Below are 27,079 nucleotides of genomic sequence, written 5' to 3' on the forward strand. Positions count from 1 at the left end.
GTGAAAGCCGTTGCCGACGGCGGGGGACGAGGTTGACGGACAACTCTTCGCTTCGTATCCTCTCTATTGGCGGTTTCAGGCTCGCATGGCGTCGAAGAGCTCGCTTGTACGGGCTGGCACCCACCAACTCTCGAATGGTCCTCGTCTCTCCTACCTCCTTCACCACCCATCTTCATCAGTCGAAGGCACACGACCGCCCATCACTCGAGCAGCTCTGATTGCGCATCCCTTCGGTCGACTAGGAGGCAGAAAGGAGGACCACGTGGTGACGGCGGTAGCAGAGTTGTTGGCGGACGAGGGGTATGCCGTCGTTCGGTATGATGCGAGAGGAGCTGGCGAGAGTGAGGGAAGTGCGAGCTGGACGTGCGTGTTCTTCCAGCTCAGGGTCTTCTTACACCCACTGAGTCTTGTTGAGGAACAGCGGAGCGACTGAGGCGGAAGACTACCGGAAACTCGTCCAGGACCTCGTTCTCCCGCTCCTCTTCCCGCCAGAGACCGGCTCGATACCGTCTGATTCGCCCCCAGTCGAACGCCAAATTCTCCTCTGCGGCTACTCCTTCGGCTCGCTCGCCGCCTCCGCCTGTCCACCTCCAGCGCCGCCGCCTTCCCATCCTCACGCCGTACTCACCACTTCCTACCTCCTCATCTCCTACCCTCTCTCGGTCCTCTGGGCTCTCACGCTCTTTCGCTCTGAGCCGTTCACGACAGCATTGCGAAACACGGTGAAGCGAGGGAATGAGCGAGTCATGGCCATCTTTGGCGACAAGGACCACTTCTCCGGCGTCGAGAAGCTGAGGAAGTGGGCGGGTGAGCTAGAGACCGTGGCGGAAGGGAATGGAGCCAAGACGTGGGAAGCAGTAGAGATCGAAGGTGCGGATCACTTTTGGCTGGATCGGGCGCCGAAGATTGAGCTGCTGGAGACGGTGCGCGCGTGGGTTCAGCGCAAGTCTGCAACAAAGCCATAGAGCAGGACAAGTGGAGCAGGAGAGACTGCATGGACAGCTTGAATGATTCGCTTGGAGCAACAGTCAGTGACGGACGATGCAGAGCGAGGATGGTCGCTAGGAGTACAACAGGCAGCAGATCGGCATGCTCCACACTACCCTCTCCTTCATCGACCGCCTCAACCGACGAACAACTCGTACAACTCTGGGTCCTGGTCCTTCTTGAATGCGCTCGACATGCTCGGGTCCGCCCTGATCCTTGTCTTTGCCACAGCTGCCGCCGCTCGTGCCTTCAACTCTGCTTCTGTAGGCTGTTGCCGCGTCGTCGTCTGGGGATCTCGGGAACTTTGCCGCTGTTCTTCGGTTGAGGAGGATTGGCGGTCGGTCGACGATGGGCGAGAGGGAGGTTCGGGGGATTTACCGGCCGAGACGGTGGGAGAGGCGGACTGTACGATCATTGGGAGTGTCAGTGTACCGGGTACAATGCTGAACTGACGGCGAACGAGCAACTCACCCCTTCAGACGGAAGTCGCGAGCCTTGCTTCAACGGCGAACCTGAGCAGGGCGGGTCCAAAACAGCGTTAGCGCACTCCAACATACTTGCGCAGAGTATCGAATGGCCACTCACCCGCCCGGGGCTGGTTTGACTTGTTGGTTGATGAGCGATTCGACGAGGACGAGGAGGAAGGGTTGCGCGGCAAGGGCGTGCCGAGCCTGCGTGTTTCCGACATGTCTGGCATCGTCGCAGCGTGCTCAGCTAGTCCAGCGCGAGTCAGCTAGCGAGTAGGCAGAGCCAACTCCTCCTCTTCCAGTGCCCGTAATCCCGGCACCCTTGCTTGTCCCCACGAAGCTTGTTCTTGCGGTTGCTACGGCTTCTTACGACTGCTTTGATTCCCTACCGACTCCAACGAACGTCCGCTTGCGCCGCGATCACCTTGATCCACCTCGTCCGACTTCATCGAGGCGATCCTCGTTCTCTCAGACGACACACGCCTCGCTGGACCCGCAGACGCCGTGGGACGCTCGTCGGCACTGCAACACAGCCCTACGTCTGGTGCCAGCGTCTGTCGCTGTCGCAGACCTCTCGCTCTGAGCGTCACCGCGAGGTCCTTGAGATCCCGGGAAGGGGTGCGTGGGTCATCCTCGGCTTGCTGGAGGACGAGGCGGAACAGTCGAAAGGTAGTCGGACACGGATTGAACATCGACCAGGTGCGTACTCGCTGTACGAGCGACATCTCACGCCTCGGAAGCTGAACCCGATCATCTTGCTCGGTACAGTCAGCGTCCGCCAGGACAGCTCGCCTCGATGCAGCAGCACTACGAGGGCTACCGCTCGCCACCACCAGGCATGCCCCCGCCTCCGTCAGTCAGCTCGCCAGCCCACTCCTCCTCATCAACCGCACCCTCCTATCCTGCGGTGAGGCCTCTCCCGCAGCATCCGCCTTTGAACGCCTCCGCTCGCCCTTCATCGTCTTCCTCGTTCATGCAACCGCCGTACCCCGGCCAGTTCAGCCCGCAGTCGCCGCCGACCAGCGTTTTCTCGCGCAGGGATGGGTCGATCGAGTATCTGGTGCGCCTGCTCCTTCGCGTACGCTGCGATTCCAAGCTGATTGTGTACCACTTTTTCAGCCACCTCAGCATGAGCAGCGCTACGCCTCGACCGCTTCGTCGCACCACAACGCACCTTCACCACCTCCTCAATCCGCACACTCTCCTCACCCTCACGACGCCTACTCCAGTCCATCTTTCTCATCCTTCTCTCCCCGCCCACGCTCGCCGCTGCCGCAGGGAACGATCATCACCGCGACAGCCGACCTTGAATCGCTCGTCGTCGTGCCCCTGAGCTCCCTTCCTTCCGTCGAAGCGATAAAGGACGTCATCATGTCCCGCCTGCACATCGCCGACGAAGACATGCCTCGGCAAGCATTCTACCTGACGCAAATTGGCGCGGGAGAAGGACGGCGAGTCGGTGACGACGAGTTGTGGGAAGCGGTGCGCGCAAGCGCAAAGGGCCGAGGCGGTCAGGTCACCGTCTTTGTCAAAGAAGTCGCGCCGCGTCGAACGAGGTCACGCAGCGGCTCACATGCGGAGGACGTCCGGAGCGCGGCAGAGTATGCAGGTGGAGCCCGGCGCGAGCGAGACAGTACTGGCGGAGGATCATCACCCGTCTCGGCGGCAAGCCTGCACCGGCAAAAAAGCCCAAGCACATCGTCGGGCACGTCGGCGGAGCGGAACGAGGCGATGAGCAGGCCAGAGTACGGCCGAAGCCAGCGCTCGCCAAGCCAGGTCATGGACGAGTTCGGAGGGATGCCCAGTCCCGGGTTGAACGGCGAGAGGCCTGGCTGGACGGCTTCGACGTGGAGTCACTCGACTCGACAGGTCTCGACTTCTAGCGAAAGTTCAGCACGTCTGGTCGCTTCGCCGCAGTCGGGTATCTCGCTGAGCCCGCCCGTTGGGCGGTCCGAGCCAGGCCCACGGGCTCGCAGCGGCAGCACGACGAAGACGTCGCCCGAGGACTACTTTCACCTCTCTCCGCGGCTTTCGTCCGGCCCCACCGCGTCACCTTCGCCGCTGTCGACGCCGCACTTCTCGCCGAACCCTTCCTCCGCCTACCAACCGTACTTCCCTTCCTCGCCTCAACCGCTACAGCACGTTGGCTCCAGTCAAGTCGTCATGGGTCCCTCAGGCCCGATTCGTTGACTTCCGCCGCAGCCACAAGAGGCGCGATCGCAGACAGTCCCGACAGTCCAAGTGACTTCGACGTCGTGGATGCACAGCACATCGGCGCCTGCTCCGGTATCTCAGGCGTCCATGGCCGCCGCTCGCCCCGTCGTCTCGCCTCTCCCGCCTCGCCCGCTTCCCCCGACCGATCCTCGCGCGAGTCTCCCTCAGTACGGCAGTCAGCCCTACAAGAACCTCCCTCTCCCGTCATCCCAATCGCCGTACCACAATCTTTCGCTGCAAGGCCAATTCTCGCAGGTCGTCCACCTCTCTCAACCTCAGCGACCCGTTCCTCCGGTTAACCCGAATCTTCCGCCTCGCGCTGCGACGCTCGCGGCGCCACCTCAGGCGCAGCGAATGGTCTCGAAGAGCGCCGACAATCTGCGCGGAACTTTCGCAAGTCCGCCGCCGATCGCCTCGCCTCCCTACCCCGGCTCAGGCTTCCGGCCTCCGCCTGGTCCGACTGGACATCCCGGTGCAGCAGGCTCGCAGCCCGTCCGCCCTCCGTACTCGCAAGTCGCTTCGCTCCACTCGTCGAGTATGTCCCCGCCTCCTGCCTCTCCAAACCCGAATCTCGCTTCGGCTTTCTACTCGGCGCCGGTGCAAGCACGGCATCAAGCCGCCGCCAGGGCTTCGCCGTATGCATCGCCTGCTCCTCCGGTCGTCCCGCCGCGTCCACACGTCGACCAAACCCGAAGTCAGCCTGCGGGCGTCGGGGCTGGAGGTCAACGGCCAGCGACGATGTACGACCTCGCGACAGGCGTGTCCGACCTGCGAGTTGGTGAATCGGCGCACCGCCGACGGAGCGAGACGAGCGAGTATGAGGTCCAGAGCGGGTCGTCAACTCGCCGGTTATCTTCCGAGGGAAGTGCCGCATCGCCTCCCAGGCGAGACCTACCTCTCAGCCTGCAGGCCGGCGTTCGCCAGGACTCGGTCATGTCGCCGACGAGCCGACCCAGCACGAGTTCCGTACCGGCGGTCCAGCAGACGTCGCCTCGCTCGGCCAGGTGGCCGTCGCCAGTTCCTTCGGCTCCGCCCTTCCAAGACGACGACGGCGCGTACGACGGCATCGCCGATGCCGATCGGCGACCTGTTCGAACAGAGGCGATGGGCAGCGCGATCAGCCGCGACACGAGCTCGGCGTCGTCGGCTCGCAGCTCGACGACTGGGCCGTTCACCCCGGCAAGCGATGCTCCGCCGGCTTCCGTCTCGACGCCGTCGAAGCCGAAACTCGTCGACGAGTTCGGCGATCCGCTCGACGAGGAGACGAGCACTTGGTTCCCCGTCAACCAGCCTGCACTCGTCAAACCCGCTGAAGCGACGTTGGCTCATCCGCCTCCGTCGGCACCGCCCACCCAGACGACCACCGCCGTTCCCGCGCCTTCGTCGTATGGGTCTTCTTCACCGATGCGTCGTCAGAACAGCGCGCCGGGATCTGCCACGAGCGCGTCAGGTAGCGTCACGGGCGGCGGCGATAAGCGCGACTCGGTTCCCGACGCGCAAGACTGGACACAAACCATTCTCTCTCGCTTTGGCGCATCTGCTACCACAAGCACGGAAAACGGCACGCTCGTGCCGGCTGGCGAGACTGGGACTCTGCGCCCTCCGCCATCCTCGGCTGCCGCTCCTCAGCCTCCGAAGCTGCTTGACGAGTTTGGCGACGAGCTCGAAGACTCGTCGACCTTCTTCCCCGGTCACGGTCCATCCTCGACGCCGGTTCCGCCTTCGTCCTCCTCGACTAGCACGACACTCAGCAGGAACTCCTCACTCACCAACCGTCCCAGTCTGCGGCTTCAGATCGACCGTCGCGCTCCTACCGCCGTCTCGCCACAGCCCGTCCCGCCTCCGCCACCCGCTTCCAAACCGAGCGACCCCAGTCCGCCGCCGTCTAGCAGTCGCCCAAGCGAGCCTCCAAGCGCAGGTCGTCGGTCAGAAGGCTCGAGCGGTGGAGGCGGCTTCGGACGACGCTTCCAGCATCCTCGCCTCGACGAGATCGTTTGCCTGCCGACCTCCCCTTTTGCTCGTCGCAACTCGTTTGCGGCGCGGGAGCAGGACGAGAAGGATTGGGCGTTCCGTCCGCCTGTCGAGACCGTTCTCGAGAACCTCGACGTCTTCTTCCCCGAGCACGATCTTGACAAGCCAGTGTTCGACCTGCCGACGTCCGGACCCTCGACGCCTTCGACCAATGCGTCGAGTCCTGTCCGCGAACAAGCGGGCCCACCTCCGTCAGCAAACTCGTCTGGCTCTCGTCGCGGCGGTGCGGCAGCGCTGGGTTACCGCAAGTCGATTCGCGTCGTCGCGCAAGACCGCAAGCGCATGCTGCAGAAGGCGGGCAGGAACGTCGCAAGCGCCGCTTCAGGCCTCGCTTCGAACTTGCTTCGCCGGAAGAGCACCAAGCTGTTCGGCGCGAGGATCGAGGAGGTCACGTCCGCTCAGATGAAGCAGATCAGCAACATCAAGGAGATCTCCGACGAGGATCCCGAGAATTGTGGGTCGAATTGCTATCGTTTCGCCTCTCCGCTGCTGACCTTGCCTTCCTCTCGCAGTCTCGTACAAGTGGATCAAGGGCGACTTGATCGGCCGCGGCACGTACGGCCACGTCTACATCGCGCTCAGCGTCACAACAGGCGAGACGATCGCCGTCAAGCAAGTCGAGATGCCGCGAACGTACTCGGACAAGGAGGACCAGCGGACGAAGGGCATGATCTCGTCGCTCAAGGCGGAGATCGAGCTTCTCAAGGATCTCGACCACCCGAACATCGTGCTGTACCTCGGTACGTTCACTCGTTCAGCGACCATGGGAGAATTCGCTGACGAGACCGTCCGCAGGCATGGAGCAAACGCCCGAATTCCTCTCTATCTTCCTCGAATACGTTCCCGGTGGCTCGATCGGCCGCATCATCCGCACGCACGGCAAGGTGAGCTGACTCGAGCGAACCGACGCGTTTTGCGCCTAGCTGACCCTCCCTCTTTCCCTCGCAGTTCGAGGAGGACGTGATCAAGTTCTTCACGCTGCAGATCCTCGATGGGCTCGAGTACCTACACGGACTCGGCATCCTTCACCGCGACATGAAGGCCGACAATATCCTCATCGACCAGGACGGCATGTGCAAGATTTCCGACTTCGGCACGTCGAAAAAGAGCGGTGCGTCCAGCCTCTCCGCCGTCTTCCCGCTCGCACGGCTGACAAATGTGAGGAAACAGGCGACATCTATCAGAACAACGAGAATATGTCAATGCAGGGCTCGATCTTCTGGATGGCGCCCGAAGGCGAGTCCTTCCCTCCCTCCCTCGTCCACCGCCGCCTTGCTGACTTCTCTTGACTGCACGCTCGCAGTCATCCACAACAACAAGCAGGGCTACTCGGCCAAAGCGGACATCTGGAGTCTCGGCTGCATCTGCATCGAGATGCTCGCGGGCTCGAGGCCGTGGGAGGGCGAGGGCTTCATGGGAGCGATGTTCAAGGCGCGCCCCACGCTTGCGTTCAACCGGAGCTTGATGTACTCATCGATAATATTGCTCGCAGCTCGGTGCCGAACGCATGCGCCCGCCTCTTCCGCCCGACGTCAACCTGTCCGAATACGCCGACCAATTCGTCAGCGACTGCCTCCAGATGTGCGTGTCGTCTCTTCCTCCCTTGATCTTAACGGCTATGCTGACGAAAGTCATCCGCGCCGCAGCGAGCCGGAGCGCCGTCCGAAAGCCTCCGAGGCGAAACACCACCCTTTCCTCACGACCCTCGACCCGCACTGGTCTTTCACGCAGAGCTCGTTGTATCAGTACGTCCTGTCTCTCTAAGCTCACGGGACGCTGCTCACGCTGGTCCCCGCAGAATCATGACGGCGGAAGAAGAGCGTCGCCGCGCCCCGAACACTCCCTCCGCCTCTTGACCACGCTCCGCCTTACGCTGTTTCTCCGTACCCTTCCTTTCATGTATCCTTCTAGCTACCCTTGCAGTTTTGCGCATACCTAGATCTCTCCGTATCATCCGCAACGTCTCGTTACGCTTCGCAAAGCTCCTTTCGCGTCTGGCCTGGCCCTCACGGCGGTCCCGCTCGACCTGCCTCTCCATCGGCGTGGTTGGGAGTACTGCTCGCCTCTGCCACCTCGTAGTGAAGCTCCGCCGCGCTCTGTGACCTGCCCACCTCGACGAGGCGGTGCGGACCTCCCTCAACCCTCGACCGCACTCTCGCATCGTCGCTGAGCTTGTGTCGCGGGCGCGGTCAGCTTGCTATCACTGCTCGTCGTGCTCTCACTGCCGCGGCGCGCCCTGCGATGGCGGCTGAGGCGCTCGTTCCCCGCGCCTACCAGGAGGACGTAACGAGGTCAGCGCTCGAGCGCAACGTGGTCGTGCGGGCAGACACGGGCAGCGGCAAGACCTTCATTGCCGTGCTCCTCATCCGCGCCATCGCCGCCCAGCCCCGACAGATCGACGACCACACCCTCATCATCTTCCTCACGCCGACAGTGACCCTCGTGCATCAGCAGGCGAGCGTTCTCGAAGCTGCTACGACACTCAGAGTCAAGTCGTTTGTCGGTGCGAGCGGAGTCGACGTCTGGAAGACGGAACGCTGGCGAGAGGAGCTCTCGACTACCGACATCGCCGTTCTTACTCCTCAGGTGTGGGTGCGTTCTTCGGTCAAACTTGCTCGCTTGAATTGACGCTGATACTACGGTCCTTGCTCTTCAGCTGAACGCCCTCTCCGCCGGCTACTTCGATCTTCGGAACGTCTCGCTCATGGTGTTCGACGAGGCCCATCACGCTCAAAAACGCCATCCAGCCGCTGAGATTCTCCGACAGCACTACCACCCGCTCAAGCAACGAGGCGAGCGAGTCCCCAAGATCCTTGGCCTGACCGCGTCGCCCATCTGGAACGTCAAGCAACCTTGGAAGGCTGTCGCGTGCGTTTTCCCGCAATCCTCCCGCGCACATTACTGACCATCTCGTCCGCAGCGAGCTTGAGTCGAATCTCGATGCACGGATCCTCGAGATATCGAGCGACCACCGAGCCGAGCTCGAAGCGCATACGCCGTCCGCCCAAGAGCAGCTCGTCACGCACAGTCCAACTCCGCCCGACGTTGCCGCCGACGCTGGTCTTGCTCGCCTCCTCCTGTACAACGTGCCCGGTCCTCCCAATGCCGAGCAAGCCGGTCGCTTCGAAAAACGACTCATTGCGGCGTACCGCCTGTTCGGCACCGCTGGCGCGAGGCTCTTGCTCTATGAGGCCACACCGACGACTCCGCCTGCTTGTGACAGTCCGGCGATACTCTCCAGCACTTCGGACGAGCTCTCGCCGAAGGTCAAGGCTCTCGTCGCCTCGCTCGAGCCTTACAGCCGCGACCCGAACGCGCACATCATCGTCTTCGTCGAGCAACGCCATCATGCCTCGGTTCTTGTCGAGCTCATCAAGCGCATTGACTCGCTCCGAGGCTGGACCCGTCCGGCTGCTCTCGTCGGACATGGAAGGGAAGGCTGGGGTCGCGGCAACGGTCCCGACTTGGCGGAGCTCGGCATGGCCATTTCAAGGAGCAGCAGGCGATCGTGGCCGCGTTCCGTGCAGGCGAGGTAGGTCCCCACTTCGCATTAGCAGAATCAAGCTGACTCTAGGCCCCGCCGCAGTACAACCTCGTCGTCGCGACCCGAGTCGCCGAAGAAGGGCTCGACATCCAAAAGGTCAACGTCGTCGTTCGCTTCGACGCTCTGACGACCATCACGGGCTACGTCCAGTCTCGCGGGCGAGCGAGGGCATCCGACGCACGCTACATCGTCATTGCCGAGGAAGGTTCGCCCGAGGCGGCCAAGTACAAGGAGTACGTCGCGCAGGAAGCAGCTCTGCGCGACATGTACGAACGGAGGGACGAGCTTCCAGACGACCCGCTCGAGCCGGAACTCGACAACCTGCCGACCTACTCGACCGCAAAAGGCGCGCTCCTCACCCATCAATCCGCTATCCCGACTCTCGCCGAGTTCTTTCAGCTCTTGCGGTACGACGTCTGGTCGACGGTTGTCAAACCCGAGTTCGCTCTCAGCGCAGCAGGTCCGCCGTGGTTCGCGACGCTTACGGTCCCGAAGACGGCCGCTCTCGACAGAACCGTCTTCGTCTCGGACCCGATGCCAACGAAGAAGGCAGCTAAGCAGCGCGCAGCCTTCGAAGTCTGCCTCGCACTGCATCGCGCCGGAGCGCTGGATGATCATCTCCTTCCGATTCGCGAGAAGGCGGGCAAAGGTTCGAAAGATGCGGACGGGCGCGAGGTTAACGTCGAGCCGATCCCGGCCCACCTCGACCTCGAGCTGCCCAACAACTTCGGAAACGTCTGGAACTCGAAGCAAGCGTTCGTGCACGTCGTCGAGATCAGCTTGCCAAATATCGACCAGCCTTGTCGCCTCGCGCTCGTCTCGGGGAGGGTCCTGCCCGCGATTGAACTCCTCACCCTCTTCACCCGCGAGGGAACACCCTTTGCCGTCAAGGGCGTCGCCACCTCCTCGCACGACTGGCCGAGCGACGACGAGCGAGACGAGCGCCTTGCTCAACTCGAGGCGTTCAACCGAACCTGTACTCGTATCGTCCTCAACCGCCGCATTGAGGACGATGTCTGCTTCTTTGCTCTCTGGGCTCCGGTCGACACTGCTGGCCAGATCGACTGGGCGGCGCTCGACCGCGCCTTCTCCCCGCTCGACATCGAGAAGGTCAAGCCCGGCGACCTTGTAGTTGTCCCGCTCCGCCGTCCTACTGCCCGCATCGGTCGCTACCTGGATGTCCGTACAGACGTCGACTCGACATCCCCGACGCACGAAATCGAGCCTGACTCGCCGACGTCGAAGCGCAAGCTGATCGCCCGCTATCCGGATTACCACGTCTACCTCAAGGTTGCCTACGACTACCACGGTTCGAAGGAGGGCATTCCAGAGCCGGTTGTCCGCTACGAGCCGCTCGACGTTCGCCCGCACAACGCTCTTGTCCCGCCAGAGCAGCGCTTCGAGCTGCAGCCGAAACCTTACGCTCACAACCGCAACTTCCCCGTCTCGATGATCCAGCAGACAACGCTACCTCTCGCCTTCTTCAGTGCCTTCTCCCTCGTTCCCTCGCTCAACCGATCGTTCCTGGAGACTGCCGCCGCCGTCGACACCGTTCAACGCTTCGATCTTCCCGCCAATCCACCGTTAACGCTGGTACAGGCCCTCACGGCGCCCTCGTGCTGCCGAGGATTCGACTACCAGCTGCTCGAGACGCTGGGCGACTCGGCGCTGAAAGTCGCAACTTCGATCCACATCTACCTTGAGTATCCTCGCGGCGACGAGAACCGACGTGCGTGCTTCCGATCCCTGCCTCGAGCGACCCAACTGACGTGCCAACGCTTTAGTCACGCGTCTGCGCGAGAACTCGGTCGGCAACCTGTTCCTCCGTCGTCGAGCGATCGACACCGGCTTCGCGTCCAGCATCATCCCCTACACTCTGCGGAGCTCGACCTTTGTACCGGAGACTTCCGACGACGCCGATGTGTCTGCGGACGGATTGAGCATCAAGAAACGCCTCTCGCGTCGCCTGCTCTCAGACGTCGTTGAGGCCATTCTCGGCGCGGCCGCCCTCGTCTCGTTCGACACCGCCATGCAAGTCGGTGACCGTCTTGGGCTCTGCTTCGGCGGCATCACTCCGTGGAGCGACAGACCGTCTGGCAAGTCCGTCCTCGCCAACTTGAGCCAAGCAGCCGGACCTGCCTTCCGCAAGATCGAGGAGGCTTTCGGATACCGCTTCGAGTACGCTCGGCTCTGCTCTTTGGCCATCCTTTGTTGACGATGCTTCCCTGCAGGCGTGGAGGACAGCTCTTGAAGCAAGCTCTCACGCATCGCTCCTTCGTCGACCAGTCCGCCAGCTTCTATGAGCGCGAGGAATACCTCGGCGACAGCCTGCTCGACTGGTGGACGACGCTCCGACTGTACCAGCTTTTCCCGAACTCGACACCCGGCAAGCTCAGCTACGTCCGCTCGATGCTGGTCTCGAATGGCGTGCTCGCCCTTCTCGCCGTCAAGAAGCTCGACCTCCACAAGATGATCTTGCACTCGTCTCCGCCGCTCGAGACGGCGCTGCGAGAAGCGGCCGAACAGGGCAAGCGTTTCGAGTACGCAGATGTGCCGACTGGCGCCTTGACTTGGCTTTGGGATCCTCCGAAGGTGCGTCGGCTTCCTCAAGCGGTCTCCACTCGACTTGCGAAGCTGACGAGCGTCGTAGGTCCTTGGCGACGTCCTCGAAGCCCTTCTCGCTGTGGTCTTCCTTGACTGCGGCATGCAACTCGAGCCGGTTCTCGAGGTACTCGACCGCCTCTACGCCGACATCATGCCGCACATCAAGGAATCGGATGCTCGCGACCCGTACTCGCGGTTCTTGATCTGGAAGGCCAAGCGAGGCTGCACGCACCTCTCACTGAAGCAAGACTTGCCTCGTTCCGCGTTCCTTGCGCCTGCTGACCATTACACTCTCTGCAGGGTCACTTCGCTCACAGACACCGCCCCAACCCTCCCCAAGTCGCCCTACATGTCCGCGCGCATCCTCATCCAACCGACCTATACCGCTCTCGTCACTTTCCACGGCGAGATCCGCGCTTCGCAGACCAGCTCATCGAAAGCGGTCTCGCGGCAACTCGCCGCGAAGGCGGCGCTTGAGGTGCTCGCGGGAGAGGCGGGAGCGAGATGTGACTGCGTCAAGGAGAAGGCCAAGAAGCCGATCGAGGAGGATGAGGGAGCCGATCAGGACGGGAGCGATGGTGGCGCCTCCAGCGAGCAGTCTACCAACTCCGCCCTTGTCGTGTTCGACGAGGAGACAAAGGAGGAGGAAGAGCAGACGGAGGCGGCTGAAGCGCAGGATGAAGCGATCGGTGCGTTTTCATTCCACTTTCGTCGCGAGTCAAGCTGATCTTCAGCTCGCACAGACTTGCTCGTGCGCATCCGCGAGTACTGAAACATGCGGCGCCAGCACCCGTCGCCGCCTACGAGTCCACCGCCCTTTTGCCCTGCCTACGACCGTTATACCCTTTCGCACACTCTGCAGCTATCGCCAGCTTGCTCTTCCGTACTGGCTCGTGCTGCATCTCGGCCGTCCCCCTCGTCCGGCGTCCCTCAGAGGCCTGCGTGCTTCGCCGGCGGGAAGCGAAGCGCGAAGCTGAAGTCAACGCAGCGGCTCGCACGAGCGCGGCTGGAAGCACGGAGAACAAGCGCGAGCAGATGTACGAAAGACGCTCGTAGCATGCCGTCGCCAGCCCTGTGCACCTCCTTGTCCCCTCCTGCCGCCTTGCTTTCTCTTCTCCTCATCACTCTCCGCTCTCGCTCGTCTACTACCCGCGGTATCAGTGCTTGCTGGATTCCGGAGCGACGCAGCTGTGATACAGAGCGCTCTGCAGAGCTGCGCGTCTTGCTAGCGAGCATGTCGGCCTCGTCCTCCACCTCGAGCACCGAGACGAGCGCGTCTACCATCATTGCAGCTGTGCAGGCCAAGCTTGCGGTGCCCTTCGTCGGCAGGCAGCTCTACGAGATCCCTTCGGCGGCACAGCTAGCTGGCGGCAAGTCACCAGGAGCAGCGAGCAGCGGACAGACCCAGAGGGACTGGATCCGCACGACTGAACTCGATGGCACAAGCTGCGCTATCCCCTTGTCCATTGAACGCATCGCCGCTCTCGGTCAGAGGTCGTACACAAGCGCCGCGCGTGCCCAGCCTATCTCGCATCTCTGGCGAGCGCGCCCGAACGCCTCTCTCCACCAGCCGAACCGATCACGACCGATGTTATCAACCCGAAACCTCGCACTTATGCGAACGAGGCGGCATTGCAAGCACGTCTGGCTGTCGACCTCGACCCGGTCGCCCATCTCCTCGCGGTCGTCACGGGCGACGATGATTGGACCGTCTCGCTCGACGACCACTACAACGCCGGCTTTAGTCCTCTGCCCGACCTTCCACCACCTCCGAAGAACGTTACTGCGGCGGGCGTGACGACGTATCGCGACACTGACGGCGCCCGCTGGGACGGAGCCATTACCGAAGAGAAGGCAATTTCCGACGCCGAGTTGCGCGCAAGCGTAGCCTTCCTCATCGCTCAGGGCACGCTTCCGCCGACCGTCGTTGTTGACGACAAGATCATGTTCTGGGACAAGCACCGGCGGGAGTGGGCCAAGCTTACGCCGGCCTTGCGACTCGCTTATCAGGTGCGTGACTTTTTTGCCCTTCTCCAAGCCTAGGCTTACCCTTGTCCTCCCAGATTAACTCAATCATCACATCGCGCTTCCGCCGTTCGAAAAGCCGAGGGCTCGCCAACCCCTTCGTTCCCCTCGTCGTCACGAACGGCACGCTTCTCTTCACGGTCCTCGCAACCGTCTTCACTCTCGACGGCATCGAGTACTCTCGCCTCGGATTCACGGATGCTGAACAAGTCGCTGGCTTCCCGCTTCGCGACCTCATATTCGCTCATAGCTTGATGCACCAACTCGCACCTCCGATCCTCCCGCCTCCCGATTATCTGCCCGAGAACATCCTGGCAGCAACTTCGACTCCTTCCGACGTTTGCAACCTCAGCGAGGAGGCTGTCGAGGCCCTACAACGCTTGCTCGGCGAGGAGGAGCAGCAGGATAGCCGAGGCGGAAGCGGTCAGGGCAATAGCCGTGGAGGCGGGAGAGGCGGGAGAGGCGGTAGGGGCGGGAGAGGCGGGAGACGCGGGAGAGGCGGGAAAGGCGGAGGAGCGGGCGGACCTGGTCCGCGCGGAGGTGGCGGCGGAGGCGGAAAGAAAGGCGGTTCGACGAAGACAGGCGCCGAAAAGGGCGGTGGCGGCGAAGGCAGGAGCGCTCCCGCCGGCAAGTTTAGAGGGGGGTTTCCAGCCGATGCGAAGGACGTTGAGAGGATGACTTGGCTCAGGAGTGGTAAAGAAGAGCCGCAGGGTGCCGGTGAAGTTGTTCCGTCTGAAGAACCGGTTTGTCATCTTCCGTCTGCCTCGCACAGGCAATGCTGACCTTTCGATTCCTCAAGCAGGACAAGCTTGACCTCCCCGTGCGCCCTCGCACAGGTCTTTATCGGCCGATCCAGCTGACTTTGTCTTTTTGCAGCCGATCTTCAACCTTGTCGCCGCCTGGTTTGGTTCGCTCTCGCTCCCTAGGACCTTTGGATCGACCGTGAGTCGTTTGCCGCAATGAGGCAAAGCACTTCGCGCTGACTACGTTGTCCTGCAGGTCCGACCACCTCCGTTCGCGAGCGACAACGTTCCGACAGTGCTGCTGGATCACCTTCTCGCCGAGAACAACACGATGATCGTCGCCAAGAGCACCGCTCTCAATCTCGTGCTCAAGCAAGTGTGGGTCGCAGACGACCTCTTTCCGGAACTTCTCAACGAGAAAGCCTGCTTCGAGGAGCTCAACAAGGACGAGCACGTCGACGACTATCTCGTCCATTACGTGGGGTGCTACTCGTCGGCATTGCGCTCGCACTACTGCCTCGCGACGGAAGCGGGCGAGCCCCTCCAGGACTGGAGGCATCAGAAGTGCGTGCTGCCTTCGATTCCTCCACGCGGCCTTGCTGACATTCCCTCCCCACGCCAGGGACGCCATTACCCGCATCGTCGAGCAGCTCCACCGACACGGCTACGTTCACGGCGACTTGGCTGAGCGGAACATCGTCAAGACCCCTCGTGGACCTCGCCTCGTCGACCTGGGACGGGCGAGGAAGGCGAGTCCTGAGGATTGCGCGCGGGAAATGGAGCAGCTGAAGAAGGTGCTGGCTGGAGACGCGGACGAGCTTGACTACGGATGGTTGGGCTACTAGTTTCCTTCACCTCTCTGCAACCTTTCTGTACTTCCGAGACTTGTCGTTGTTACCCTCCCTCCGCACTCTCTGCAGAATACATTCGATTGGCTCCGCAACTACTACCTACTCCGTCAATGAGAGCCTTGCAGGTCGTCCGGCTCTCTCGCGGGCGGCGAGATCTCCAGGTCGTCCAGTTGCGCGTCGAGCGTAGCCTGTTCCGCTCGCCGCTGCGAGCAGGACGCGGAATGATGGTGAGCGGAGAGGAGAGCAAATGGACAGGAGCGAGCATTCCGCACCTTCAGGCTTGTCAGCGCGGTCCGGACGTGCTCGACGAGGTCCGGTAGAGGATGTCGGTACATCTCAAGGTCGATCGTGACAACGTAGCAGTAACCTGCAAAGCGTGATAGTGAGCAAAGCGGAGAACAGGAGCGCCGTAAGTGCGCCACGCACCAGCCATCAACCACTTCCTCGGGCCCGTCTCGCCGACAACCTCCTTGCTGACCGCGATTCTTCCCGGCGCAGTCTCATCCTTCCGCGCTCCGCGTACGACAACCATCCTCACCGCCTCCCTGAACCGCCTCTTACACCGGTCGCGTATACACGCGCTCTTGTGCACCTTCTTCTTGGCCGCCATGATCGTCAGGTCCATTGTGTACGGCTTCTTCTGCTTCTTCAGCCTCGCGAGATGTTTCCGCACATCCTCGGGAGTCGAGAGGAAGGGGTCGAGGTGTGACGGGTCGTCGTCTGTCAGGCCGGCGAACGTAGGGGGAGGCGAAGGGAGGTCTACTGAAGCGGAGCGAGGGATTGGATAAGGGTTTCCGTTTGGATGGCGGGTTGGCATGGGGAAGCATCTCATGCTGAAGAGGGTGTTGGAGGTGTTGAACTGGAGCGGGAAAGCAGAGACGAGAGGACGACATTGGTCGTGTCGAGGAAGGGAGCGGCACTGCAAGCGTCCGAGCAGGTCAGCGTGCGAAGAGGGGTTGGAGAAGCGCTCCACGCACCGCTGATCAGTACCGTACAGCCCGCAACTGCCTCACCGTGCCACCCTTTCCTCATCTCCTTGTCCTCCTCCGAGTGGTCGAGCAGCTGGGTGAGGCACCTCTGCGACCCGGACGGCGGTACTAGCATGTCGATAGAGCACTTTCATGAGCACCTGCCATCGTTCAGCGTCCCACGAAGCGGGTAAGCGGCGTATGTGAGCGGTCCAAGGTCAAGCGATGGAGGTCGCCTCTGTCCACTCCGCTTCGACTCGCTCGACGATGCTGTGCGCGCGTGTACGGTTCAGAACTGCTCCTTTAGTCTCCCTCGCATGCTCGTCCGGCCAGCTGCGGCGACCCTTGACGTCGCCTCTCTCCTCCCTTCCCCTGCCTCCCGCTACGTCGACTCCGGCCGTACAGCAACGCCTACATGCGTATGAAACAGGCTTTGAATACCCGAATACCTCCTCGAAACTTCGTCTGCACACCTACCTCGACCGAGCTGGCAGCTATCGCAGCTGGTGAGAGGGTGAGGCTCACGCCCCCTCTGACCCAGCGCGTAATCCGTCCGGACGAGATTGGCGGGCGAGAAGCAGCTATACCCTTGACCATCGAACCCATCAACGAAACGGAGATCTCCTATTTCGAAGCTGTTCGCCGTCAGATGGCGGGCTACTTCTCTAACGCCCGCCAGCACCCTCACGACTACCTCCACCTCCCGCCCACATTGTACCGTCCCGAAGAGCTCGGTATCGAGCCGACCACGTACTACAGCGAGGCACAGCTGGGGCACTGGCTCTCCCAAGATCTCATCCCGTCTGCCCGAAGCCTCAGCGATATCGACGGCGACATCTGGACAATCGGACCCGACACGGCGGGGAATCGCGCGAACATGTGGCCGGTAACGTCTGCCGATCTCGTACTGAGCAGGTGGTTGGGCGGTGGATGGGAAGGCGCGGCTTCGGCAATCAAGGCAGTGCTGGACGAGACGTTGGAAGAGGGACGTACGAAAGCGCTGGCTATGGGCGTCTACCCGTGCATGGTGAATACGACGGGAGGTACGCCGAACTATTGGGATGAACGAAGCGGGATGTTGCGGCCCCTCGACGCGACGCTCCGCTTTCTCGTTCACGCGAGTTCATCTTATTCCCTCACCTGCTCACCAAGCTGACGTTGCTTCTTCCAGATCAACTCAATCATGACGTCACAAATTCGAAGGTCGCAGCACGCGGGCGTGGAAAACCCGTACATCCCGCTCATCATCACGAACGGCTCCGTCTTCTTCGTCGTCCTCGGCAGACTCGACATCATCGACGGTGAGGCGTATGGCCGTCTGGGCTTTACTCGGATGGAATCTCTCGCCAACTACCCGCTGCGCCTGCTCTTCTTCGCCCACGCCCTTATGCATCGCCTCAACCCTACCCTTCCTCCGCCTCCCGGCTTCTCCCTCGACGAAGCCTTGAAGTCCACAATTCAGCCTTCTGTCGCCTTCAAGTCACAAGCCAAAGCGGAGGAGGCGCTGCGTGCGCTGGAAATGGCGAAAAGGGCGAGCGACAAGTCGGGTGCGAAGGGGAACCAGGAGTCGGACGGTACGGAGGCCGGGCGCAGTGGCGGCACCGGAGGCCGCGCAGGAGGTGTTGCAGGAGGTGGCGAGGCGCGCGGTGGTCGACACTTTCCCTTGTCGTCTCTTCTCGCGACGCGACTGAGAGCGAAAGACATCCAGGTTCATTCGCATCCGTCACCTTGTCATGCCTATCCTGCTGACAGCTGTCTCCTCGACTCACGGAAGAAGCTCGCTTTGCCGGTCCGTTTTCGTCCCCTACCTTGTTTGCCGCAACTGATGTTTGTCTCGCCGGCAGCTTCGATTCGAGTTGGTCGTGGCTTGGTGGGGAGAAGGACGGGGACGCTCGGATCCAACCACGTTCGAGCTCGCAACGGTAGGCTTGTTCCTCGATCTCGACGCTTCCCGCTGACTCCGCTTTCCCGCAGGCGCGAGACTCGCAGCCCGCCACCGACCATGTACCGACCGTCGTCCTGGACAAGCTTCTGAGCAAGGTCGATTCTCTCTCCGTTGCCAAGAGCACCGCCCTCAACCTCGTTTTCAAGAAGGCGTGGGTTGCGGACGAGCGCGCCACAGAACTGCTCAACGAGGGAGCAATCTTCGACGAGCTCTACCGGCAGGACGACGCAGCCGACTTTCTCGTTGGTTACGCCGGATTCTTCGAGTCGACGAACGAGTCGCACTACTTGCTTGTCACAGAGGCGGGCGAGGCCCTCGAAGATTGGAGGAAAGAGAGGTGCGTTCCAGGTTGCTCTAGCTGCCTGATCAGCGCAACCTCGCTGACGCTTCGGTACGCATCAGCGATGCTGTGATCGAGATCGTCGAGCAGCTCCACCAACGCGGCTACGTCCACGGCGACTTGGCAGAGCGGAATGTCGTCAGGACCCCTGCAGGACTGCGCCTCATCGACCTTGGCCGTGCAAGGAGAGCCGAGGGACACGAGTGCGCGCGGGAGATGGAACAGCTGAAGAAGGTGTTGGCGGGCGAAGCAGACTGGCTCGTTTACAGCTTCCTGGGCTATCATTACGGTTGGTAGCCTCGCTCGCTTCGCAATCCGCCTCTCGCGCTTCCTCTCTCTCTGCAACGTCTGTGCAGCTTGTGCACAAGTCAATACATCAATCTGCAGTGACTGCTTCGTCCGGCTCTCTCGCGCGCGGCGAGATCTCCAGGTCGTCCAGTTGCGCGTCGAGCGTAGCCTGTTCCGCTCGCCGCTACGAGCAGGGGGCGGAACGATGGTGAGCGGAGAGCAAACGGACAAGAGCGAGCGTTCCGCACCTTCAGGTTTGTCAGCGCGGTCCGGACGTGCTCGACGAGGTCCGGTAGAGGATGTCGGTACATCTCAAGGTCGATCGTGACAACGTAGCAGTAACCTGCGAGCCGTGATAGTGAGCAAAGCGGACAACAGGAGCGCCGTAAGTGCGCCACGCACCAGCCATCAACCACTTTCTCGGGCCCGTCTCGCCAACAACCTCCTCGCTGACCGCGATTCCTCCCGGCGCATTCTCATCCTTCCGTGCTCCGCGCACGACAACCATCCTCACCGCCTCTCTGAACCGCCTCTTACACCGGTCGCGAATACACGCGCTCTTGTGCACCTTCTTCTTGCCTGCCATGATCGTCAGGTCCATTGTGTACGGCTTCTTCTGCTTCTTCAGCCTCGCGAGATGTTTCCGCACATCCTCGGGAGTCGAGAGGAAGGGGTCGAGGTGTGACGGGTCGTCGTCTGTCAGGCCGGCGAACGTAGGGGGAGGCGAAGGGAGGTCTCTTGAAGCGGAGCGAGGGATTGGATAAGGGTTTCCGTTTGGATGGCGGGTTGGCATGGGGAAGCATCTCATGCTGAAGAGGGTGTTCGTAATGTTGAACTGGAGCGGCTGCGCGGATTTCGAGGGGAAGAGGACGGTATTGGCGGCATCGTAAGGAAGAGAGCGGAACTGCAGGCGCCCAGGGGATCAGAGGGCGGTCCTGACGTACAAGAGCGAGCTTTACGTACCGCTAGTCGCCACGGCGCAGCCGGCAACTCCCTCAGCGCGTCGTACCTCGTCCTTTTCCTCGGGGTCTTACTGGGTGGTTCAGCAGCAGGGTGAGCGGGCTCAGGCGGTTGCGCAGCGGTACTGGCATGTCGAGCGAGCGCGTCAGGGACTTTCTGCACCCCTTCGAGGGCGCTGCGAGCGAGAGAGCGGAACATGCGAGCGGTCAAAGGGGAAGAGATGAGGAAAGGCTGTGTAGGCATGTTGTTCGCCGGTCACAACGCTTTCGAGCGCTTTCTGAGCGCTCTACAGTGACGCAGGACTCGCACAAAGCACGACCACGAAGAACGGAGTCAAAGAAATACACGACAAGTACATTGCGTCCCTCCTTCGCACACACTGACTACTCTTGCATCGCGTTCCCGTTCGCTGTTCGGGATTTTTGCCGGTCTAGGTCTCGCAGGTCCTTCTCCGTCGGACTGTGCGAGCGAGAGACGGGTGAGCAGGGTGGATAAGTGTGAGAGAGAGAGAAGAGTGACATACACGAAACCTTGCGCGAGCATGCGCTGGAGGCGGCGGATCTGCGAGCGGAGGTGGACGGTAGGACGTTGAGCTTGTTGGTTCGACATGCGCAACGAAAGCCGAACCGAATGCGACTCACCTCCTCGACACTCTCCGCTCCCTCGATCGCCTTCCGCACCCTCTCCTTCTCCTCCTTGGTCAACAACCTTCCAGCCTTGCCCGCCGCAGCCTTCTCCACACTCGCAGGCTCGACGCCCGGCTCGAACGTCTTCGGTACGAGCGACGGTGCGGCGGAACCGGTTGCAACGGCGGAGAGGAAGGAGGTGTGAAGGGGAGTCGGTTCGCCGGCGGCGGTGAGGAAGAGCGAGCGGGCGTGTTCGCGGTCCTGGCGAGTACAGCTTCGGGTGAGCCCGAAGACAGCAAGACGAAAGGAAGGGAACAGCCAGACGTACCTTGAGCTGCACCCGCTCAAAGTCGAGCGACCTCAGCTTCTCACACTTGAACACGATCCACTCCTTGTAGTGTTCCGCCTGAGCGACAGGCGCGCCCTTCAGACTCAGCATCTCGAGTTTCCTGCACTTGCCCAGCGTGTCTCCCAGGACGGCGAGCGAGTCCTTCGGGACTGCCGAGTTCGTGAGGATGAGGGTGCGGAGGTTGGGCAGGCTGGTTGCGATAGAGGGAGAGACGGTGCGGACGGGGTTGTTGGCGAGGAGGAGCTGGGAGAGGCGGCGGAGCAGGGGAAAGTTGGAGACGGAGGTGATGGCGTTGTCGGTGAGGTCGAGCGAGTCTAGCTGGTCCTTTGTGACACCCAAGTTCTCGATGGCAGGGATCTTGTGCCCTGTTTCGGTGAATCGCGGTGAGTGTGGGAGAGCGGAGCGGTGAGCAAGACGAGGCGTACCTCGCAGATCGAGCTCGCGGTCTTTCAGGGGGCTCAAGACCGAAGGCGTCCGAGCAATGAGGTCTGCATCGAGGCTGCGTGTGGCGTGTGTGCGGCGTGGTGAGCGTTGTGTGCGCATGAGATGCGAGTGAGGACGAGAGGCTCACCGGACCATGATTCGAGCGAGCGGCGCGCGCAGCTATCCTCCAGCAAGTCCAGTGAGAGTCTACCGGTCCACTCTGAGCCAGTCAAGCAGTCCAACAGCGAAGTCGAGCGTGTGTGGTGAGGGAGAGGTGTGGAGTGAAGGGTTGAACCTGGGCCCTCTCGCTTTCGAGGCTGTTGCTGGCTAAGGAGTGCTCTACAGATACTCTCGGTACTCGCAGGACACCCGCACACCCTTTCCACGCCGAGCGACCCTTTCCTCTCGTCCTCACACCTCTCCCCCTCATCAGCAGCCGGCAATGTCGCACGACGCCCACCAGGGACAGCGTGCGTGCCTCCATTGCACTCGTTAGACTCGTACGAGCCCACTGACCTTGCCCGCTCACACCAACACCTCGCCGTTCGCCTCGACACGCCCCCTTCCCCCGCTCGCGGACCCCTTTCGACCCGTTCGCACGCTCTCGCTCGCAGTGGACGGCGCAGCGCCTGCTCACAATGTCATTCAGAAGAAACTTGGTGGATTCGTCGGATGTCAGTCCCCGCTCGTCGCGCCTGAGACGAGACTGCCGCCCGGAACTGACCTCGCCTGGTGGAGCTCGCAGTCGCCAACCTGCCGAACCAGTACCACCGCAGGTCGGTGCGCAAGGGTGAGTTCGCTGCACTGACTTCTTCCATGCGCGCTGGCTGACCGCACTCGCCGACAGGCTTCCACTTTACCGCCATGGTCGTCGGTTCGTTCGCTCCTTCGCTCCCTTCTTCCGCTCGCACTGACCCATTGTGCATTCACAGGCGAGTCCGGCCTCGGCAAGTCGACTTTGATCAACACTCTCTTCAACACGAGCCTCTATGCGAAGAAGAACGTTCCTGCGCCGCATCACGAGAGGCCGCAGACGGTCGCGATCGAGAGTATCACGGCGGGTGCGTCGCACACTGTTTCCTGCGCACGCGCAGCAGATCGTTTCTTACGAAAAACGCGCTGACCTTGCGCTGTTTGTCGCGGCGCAGACATTGAGGAGAACGGCGTCAGGCTGCGACTGACCGTTGTTGACACGCCCGGCTACGGCGACTTCATCAACAACGAGGACGGGTGCGCACATATCATCTCCTACCCCGATCAAACACCCGCTAACGGATCATGCGACGCGAATCCAGCTGGAAACCCATTCTCGACAACATCGAGGCCCGCTTCGACGCCTACCTCGAGCAGGAGAACCGCGTCAACCGTCAGAAGATGGTCGACAACCGCGTCCATGCCTGCTTGTACTTCATCGAGCCGACCGGTCACTCGTGAGTGGCTCGTCTCGGAAGACCCGTCGGCTCTGTTTCTTGAAAGTCTCGCTGACAGTTTCCATGCGCATGAACTCACAGTCTCAAGCCCGTCGACATCGAGTTCATGCGTCGCCTCCACACTCGTGTCAACCTCATCCCTGTCATCGCAAAAGCCGACACGCTCACCGACGACGAGATCGTCCAGTTCAAGGCGCGCATCATGTCCGACCTCGCACACCACCGCATCGAGATCTACCAGGCGCCGCAGTACGAGTTGGAGGACGAGGAGACATTGGCTGAGAACGAGGAGATTGTCGTGAGTCCATTTGTCGCTTCGAGGTTGCCCGCGAAGTCGCGCGCACTCACCGCGGCTTCCATCCTACAGCGCAAGATCCCCTTCGCCGTTGTCGGCTCCGACACGGTGGTTTCGACTCCCGATGGCCGACAAGCACGCGGACGCGCCTACCCATGGGGCACCATCGAGGTCGACAACGAGGACCATTGCGACTTCGTCAAGCTGCGGCAGATGCTCATCCGCACGCACATGGAGGAGTTGAAGGAGCACACGAATGGCGCTTTGTACGAGAACTACAGGACGGAGAAGTTGTTGGCGATGGGTGTCGCGCAGGATCACTCGGTCTTCAAGGAGGTCAAGTGCGTTGCTCTCGCTTTCCTGCCAAGCGCGACCGTTGCTGACGTCCTCACGACCCGCCCGCAGCCCGGCGGCCAAGATGGCGGAGGAGCGCGCCTTGCACGAGGCCAAGCTCGCAAAGATGGAGGCCGAGATGAAGATGGTCTTCCAGCAAAAGGTCAACGAGAAGGAGGCCAAACTCAAGCAGTCGGAGGAGGAGCTCTACGCGCGCCACCGCGAGATGAAGGAGGCGCTCGAGAAGCAGCGCATCGATCTCGAGGAGAAGAAGAGGCGCCTCGAGCAGGGAAGGCCGTTGACGCCGGAAAAGGTGCGCTTGCCTGCGATGTCTCGTCGTCATTTGCTAACGCAAGTTGACATCGACTCGCTCGACGTCAACAGCAGCAGACGAAAAAGAAGGGCTTCTTGCGCGCATAGTTTCTCTCGCCGCCTCGTCACGAACGCCTCTCTTCGTCTCACGACTCGCTCACGACGCTCGCCCACCTCGCCTCGCCTTTTTCGGGGTTCCCGCTCGCCTCGCTTCGTCACCCTGCTTTCCCCAAGATACCTTAGTTCAGCCTTCCCCCGCCTCGCCACGGACTTTCTCCTTCCATTCGCAGCCATCTCTTCGTTTGTTTTCCCCTGTGCCAATCCTCCTCGATCTTAGTCGCTCCTCTGGTAGACGACCTCCTTTCGTTACCCTCGCTTCGTTTCCGTACTTGCAGTTCAGACTCTGCCCTCGCTCGTCCTCCCGGTCGTGGTCGTGTATGCTCGTTACAGGCACCGATGCGATTAGCCCAAGAGTCGTTCTACGAGGAGAATCTATCGCTACAAGCCGCTCTTCGTCGCACGCTCGTTCACTCTGCGTTGCCGCTCCTCCCCTTGTGCGTTCCGCTGCTTCCCTCAAACGTTGCCCATATTGCCGCGCCCTCATCCTTGCTCGCAAAGCTCATCTCGACCGTCTTGTTGACCACCTCGCGCACAACCTTTGCGACCTGCTTGCTTGTTTTCTTGCCCGCCGTCTCGACTTCTCGCCACGACGCGGCGGCGGCCTTGACGTCGTTTGGCGAGAGGAGCGGGGGTTTCCAGGTTGAGAGGACGAGGGTGGAGAAGAAGGTTGACAGGGAGGAGAAGGAGGTGAGAAGCGGGTGGTGGCAGGCCGCGAGTTCGAGGGTGGGTTGCGAGAGGGGAGTGCCGGGTGCTGTAGAAAAGGCGAAGTCGCGGTCAGCGTGCGCCATTCTTATCGAGAGCGCCGAATGAAGCAGATGCGGCTTCGTCATTGGCTCAGAGCTTGACCAGCGAAAGAGACGCACTCCAGCCGTCAGGATTCATCGCCGCCTCGAGGACGAGCGTCGATTCGCTGAGCAAAGCGCCGTACTTTGCCTCGGCCTTTTCGAGCGCCTGCCAGTGAGACTGGAGGAGGCGAAGTTCGTCGAGGACCGGCTTCAAGTCCTGGTTGGCGTGAAAGTCGTGCAGGCCGTGCGACTCGCGGATGCACGTCGCGACAAAGTTCAGGATCTTGCGTGCGGCGTACGAGATCGAGGTGAGGTACTTGGCGAGGTAGCTGGCGTTGAGGACGAGCGACGAGACGAGCGTCTTCATTTGCCCGCGAACGGATCGTTGCGGGACTGACCAATACTGACTGATACGGGCCTGTGAGACGAGATGGAGGAGACTCAGGTTGCTGTTTCTCCGTCTTGACCGGCAAACGCACCTGCACTTTGACGAGAGACTTGGCGAGTCCGGCGAATTCGCGCTGCACGCTCGCAAGCTTGAGCTGCAAGTCCTGACAGTCGATCTTTTGGAGCTGCGCGCACACCACAAGTCAGCGTGTGAAGACGGAAGACCAGCGTGACCGCACCTCTCGTCGACTGGTCTGCGTCGCCTGTTGGAGCGGAACTCGCAAGGGTGCCGAAGCGGAACCCTGCACAACCTCTGCGTCAGCTGGGCCCGCTTGAGCAAGCGAGAAAGAAGAGAAGTGACCGGCGATGGAGGCCTCGTGGTCGCTGGTATCTGGACTGGCGGTACGCTCGACGAGCGAGCTGGCGCTGGGTCGGCAACGACGAGAGTCTGCAGGCGAAGCTCAGCATCTCTTCAAGCGTCCGGGGCCTACACGAAGCTCACACCGTCGTCTTGCGCAATGATCGAACGGCGGCCAAGCGGTGAGGGACGGCGAAGAGGAGGAGCGGTGGGTGAAGGGGGACGAGCAGCAGTCGACATATGGTTCATCCTGAGCGAGCAGCGGGCTTGTAGAAGCGACCGACAAGTCTCCAGCGAGCATGGTGGAAGCAGGCTGGACTCGAAGAGCGTGCGGGGACAGGAGTCGAGGGTGGGACGGAGGATCCGGGCGACGAGTCGGGCTGCGGACAGCGCCGCTGAGCCGGGAGACTTCTTGTAGCAGCCCAGGCCATCTCAATGAACCGTACGGGGCCAGCGAACGAAGTGGCTCAGCGAGCGAGAGCTGTCCATAGCGACTTGGAGGAGGGCAACCCGCGACTTTGCTCTGTCCGCCCCTCTCGCTCACCCACAACGCCTCGATCTGGCTTGAGCAGAATGAACAGCTCGCTGTCGTGGTTGATTGTGCTGCTGAGCTTGTTCGGCGCGAGCTTCGTGTTCTACCTGAGTGCGTTCGCCTCCTCGCGATTCTCATCAGCATCAGGTTCAAACTCGCTCACAACTCCTCCCGGCGCAGTCCTGTCGACGTGCATGGGTCCTCAACTCGTTCAATTGTTCCGCGGCTGGGTCAACAGGCATTACCGGTCGTCGAAGCGGGCCGAGTGGGATTCGGGAGGTGGAGGGTATCGCGAGTTGAGCGCTTCATCACGGTCGTCGAGACGAGCTTTCCTGGATGGGCGTGGAGGAAATGAGGGATACGAGATGGCGACATTCGGGGCAGACGAGTGAGGCGGAACGGCTCGGAAGCGGCGTACAAGCTTGCAGGAGCGCTGGCAGAGTGCGTGCCCCATCTCAAGCGTTTCTTTCCGCGGCGCTGAGCTGACGAATGGATCCCACAGTACTGTTGTGCACTTCGGCTGAGCCAGACGCGTGCTTGACGCGCACACCAGGTGTAGGGATCCGCCAACTCCCCGGCGAGAGATCCCTAAACGGTCGGTGCGTTGCGCTCTCGGGTTGTCCGGTCATCTTTCACCGACGGATATACTCTACAGGCGCACTTCTACGCCGTCTCGCTGCGATTGACTCGCAAACGCACCGGTCGGAGTTCGTCGACCGCGCTCAAACGGCTTCGACGGAGCTCAAGGTGCGTCTTCGTCTCCTCTCGGCCGTTGCTCACCGCTCACCATTGTTGTGCGCTGTGCTCGCAGCGGAAGACGGAGCATGCTGCGCCTAGGACGTGACTAGACGACCTGGAGATCTCGCCGCAAGCAGACTACCGCAACTCGACACAATACGAACTGGTCACTGATTGGACTCGATGTCTGTGTAGAGGATGGGAAGAGGATGGGAGAGCGAGAGGAATGAAGGAGGGGAGGGCGAGCGGCTACCAAATGTAATAGCCCAGGAAGCTGTAGTCGATCCAGTGCGCTTCGCCCGCCAACACCTTCTTCAGCTGCTCCATTTCCTGTGCGAGTTCGTGCTCCTCGGCTCTCCTTGCGCGGCCAAGGTCGATGAGGCGCAGTCCTGCTGGCGTCCTGACGACATTCCGCTCTGCCAAG

At 61.7% G+C, this 27,079-nt stretch overlaps 12 protein-coding genes across 12 annotated transcripts; 7 read left to right on the top strand and 5 right to left on the bottom strand.

Annotated features, from left to right (window-relative positions):
• Positions 1 to 85: 85 nt before the first annotated feature.
• RHTO_07295 (alpha/beta hydrolase, N-terminal domain protein) lies at positions 86 to 965 on the top strand (the record flags this gene model as incomplete). Its single annotated transcript, XM_016420953.1, has 2 exons — positions 86 to 363; positions 422 to 965. 2 exons carry the CDS (start codon positions 86 to 88, stop codon positions 963 to 965), a joined length of 822 nt encoding a protein of 273 aa, XP_016274680.1.
• Positions 966 to 1,123: 158 nt separating this feature from the next.
• RHTO_07296 (uncharacterized protein) lies at positions 1,124 to 1,684 on the bottom strand (the record flags this gene model as incomplete). Its single annotated transcript, XM_016420954.1, has 3 exons — positions 1,124 to 1,390; positions 1,459 to 1,499; positions 1,573 to 1,684. The coding sequence occupies 3 exons, from the start codon at positions 1,682 to 1,684 to the stop codon at positions 1,124 to 1,126; spliced, it is 420 nt and encodes a 139-aa protein (XP_016274681.1).
• Positions 1,685 to 2,250: 566 nt separating this feature from the next.
• Positions 2,251 to 7,555, top strand: RHTO_07297 (mitogen-activated protein kinase kinase kinase; the record flags this gene model as incomplete). The annotated part of the gene is made up of 11 exons (XM_016420955.1): positions 2,251 to 2,514; positions 2,574 to 3,596; positions 3,657 to 6,153; positions 6,212 to 6,439; positions 6,495 to 6,583; positions 6,648 to 6,810; positions 6,870 to 6,935; positions 7,003 to 7,130; positions 7,192 to 7,280; positions 7,346 to 7,444; positions 7,498 to 7,555. 11 exons carry the CDS (start codon positions 2,251 to 2,253, stop codon positions 7,553 to 7,555), a joined length of 4,704 nt encoding a protein of 1,567 aa, XP_016274682.1.
• Positions 7,556 to 7,940: 385 nt separating this feature from the next.
• On the top strand, positions 7,941 to 12,619 carry RHTO_07298 (endoribonuclease Dicer; the record flags this gene model as incomplete). The annotated part of the gene is made up of 9 exons (XM_016420956.1): positions 7,941 to 8,291; positions 8,356 to 8,567; positions 8,620 to 9,220; positions 9,286 to 10,972; positions 11,028 to 11,421; positions 11,475 to 11,835; positions 11,894 to 12,090; positions 12,148 to 12,536; positions 12,591 to 12,619. The coding sequence occupies 9 exons, from the start codon at positions 7,941 to 7,943 to the stop codon at positions 12,617 to 12,619; spliced, it is 4,221 nt and encodes a 1,406-aa protein (XP_016274683.1).
• A 462-nt stretch (positions 12,620 to 13,081) lies between these two features.
• RHTO_07299 (protein kinase-like domain containing protein) lies at positions 13,082 to 15,460 on the top strand (the record flags this gene model as incomplete). Its single annotated transcript, XM_016420957.1, has 7 exons — positions 13,082 to 13,361; positions 13,418 to 13,857; positions 13,911 to 14,615; positions 14,645 to 14,692; positions 14,749 to 14,814; positions 14,872 to 15,179; positions 15,238 to 15,460. The coding sequence occupies 7 exons, from the start codon at positions 13,082 to 13,084 to the stop codon at positions 15,458 to 15,460; spliced, it is 2,070 nt and encodes a 689-aa protein (XP_016274684.1).
• Positions 15,461 to 15,573: 113 nt separating this feature from the next.
• On the bottom strand, positions 15,574 to 16,298 carry RHTO_07300 (uncharacterized protein; the record flags this gene model as incomplete). Its single annotated transcript, XM_016420958.1, has 3 exons — positions 15,574 to 15,669; positions 15,739 to 15,833; positions 15,893 to 16,298. The coding sequence occupies 3 exons, from the start codon at positions 16,296 to 16,298 to the stop codon at positions 15,574 to 15,576; spliced, it is 597 nt and encodes a 198-aa protein (XP_016274685.1).
• Positions 16,299 to 16,849: 551 nt separating this feature from the next.
• RHTO_07301 (protein kinase-like domain containing protein) lies at positions 16,850 to 19,016 on the top strand (the record flags this gene model as incomplete). The annotated part of the gene is made up of 6 exons (XM_016420959.1): positions 16,850 to 17,461; positions 17,606 to 18,142; positions 18,209 to 18,223; positions 18,279 to 18,356; positions 18,409 to 18,716; positions 18,782 to 19,016. 6 exons carry the CDS (start codon positions 16,850 to 16,852, stop codon positions 19,014 to 19,016), a joined length of 1,785 nt encoding a protein of 594 aa, XP_016274686.1.
• Positions 19,017 to 19,095: 79 nt separating this feature from the next.
• Positions 19,096 to 20,165, bottom strand: RHTO_07302 (uncharacterized protein; the record flags this gene model as incomplete). The annotated part of the gene is made up of 4 exons (XM_016420960.1): positions 19,096 to 19,191; positions 19,256 to 19,350; positions 19,410 to 19,911; positions 19,971 to 20,165. The coding sequence occupies 4 exons, from the start codon at positions 20,163 to 20,165 to the stop codon at positions 19,096 to 19,098; spliced, it is 888 nt and encodes a 295-aa protein (XP_016274687.1).
• A 185-nt stretch (positions 20,166 to 20,350) lies between these two features.
• Positions 20,351 to 21,521, bottom strand: RHTO_07303 (U2 small nuclear ribonucleoprotein A'; the record flags this gene model as incomplete). Its single annotated transcript, XM_016420961.1, has 6 exons — positions 20,351 to 20,426; positions 20,491 to 20,528; positions 20,609 to 20,854; positions 20,922 to 21,307; positions 21,368 to 21,441; positions 21,514 to 21,521. The coding sequence occupies 6 exons, from the start codon at positions 21,519 to 21,521 to the stop codon at positions 20,351 to 20,353; spliced, it is 828 nt and encodes a 275-aa protein (XP_016274688.1).
• A 286-nt stretch (positions 21,522 to 21,807) lies between these two features.
• On the top strand, positions 21,808 to 23,843 carry RHTO_07304 (septin AspB; the record flags this gene model as incomplete). The annotated part of the gene is made up of 11 exons (XM_016420962.1): positions 21,808 to 21,835; positions 21,980 to 22,039; positions 22,111 to 22,155; positions 22,213 to 22,239; positions 22,298 to 22,426; positions 22,514 to 22,595; positions 22,661 to 22,795; positions 22,877 to 23,093; positions 23,163 to 23,431; positions 23,496 to 23,736; positions 23,808 to 23,843. 11 exons carry the CDS (start codon positions 21,808 to 21,810, stop codon positions 23,841 to 23,843), a joined length of 1,269 nt encoding a protein of 422 aa, XP_016274689.1.
• Positions 23,844 to 24,262: 419 nt separating this feature from the next.
• RHTO_07305 (uncharacterized protein) lies at positions 24,263 to 25,634 on the bottom strand (the record flags this gene model as incomplete). Its single annotated transcript, XM_016420963.1, has 6 exons — positions 24,263 to 24,606; positions 24,719 to 25,058; positions 25,120 to 25,212; positions 25,267 to 25,329; positions 25,389 to 25,475; positions 25,530 to 25,634. The coding sequence occupies 6 exons, from the start codon at positions 25,632 to 25,634 to the stop codon at positions 24,263 to 24,265; spliced, it is 1,032 nt and encodes a 343-aa protein (XP_016274690.1).
• Positions 25,635 to 25,958: 324 nt separating this feature from the next.
• RHTO_07306 (uncharacterized protein) lies at positions 25,959 to 26,309 on the top strand (the record flags this gene model as incomplete). Its single annotated transcript, XM_016420964.1, has 2 exons — positions 25,959 to 26,028; positions 26,098 to 26,309. The coding sequence occupies 2 exons, from the start codon at positions 25,959 to 25,961 to the stop codon at positions 26,307 to 26,309; spliced, it is 282 nt and encodes a 93-aa protein (XP_016274691.1).
• Between the last annotated feature and the right edge of the window lie 770 nt (positions 26,310 to 27,079).

This window comes from Rhodotorula toruloides (assembly GCF_000320785.1).
Source record: "Rhodotorula toruloides NP11 unplaced genomic scaffold Scaffold6, whole genome shotgun sequence".
Lineage (NCBI taxonomy): Eukaryota > Fungi > Basidiomycota > Microbotryomycetes > Sporidiobolales > Sporidiobolaceae > Rhodotorula > Rhodotorula toruloides.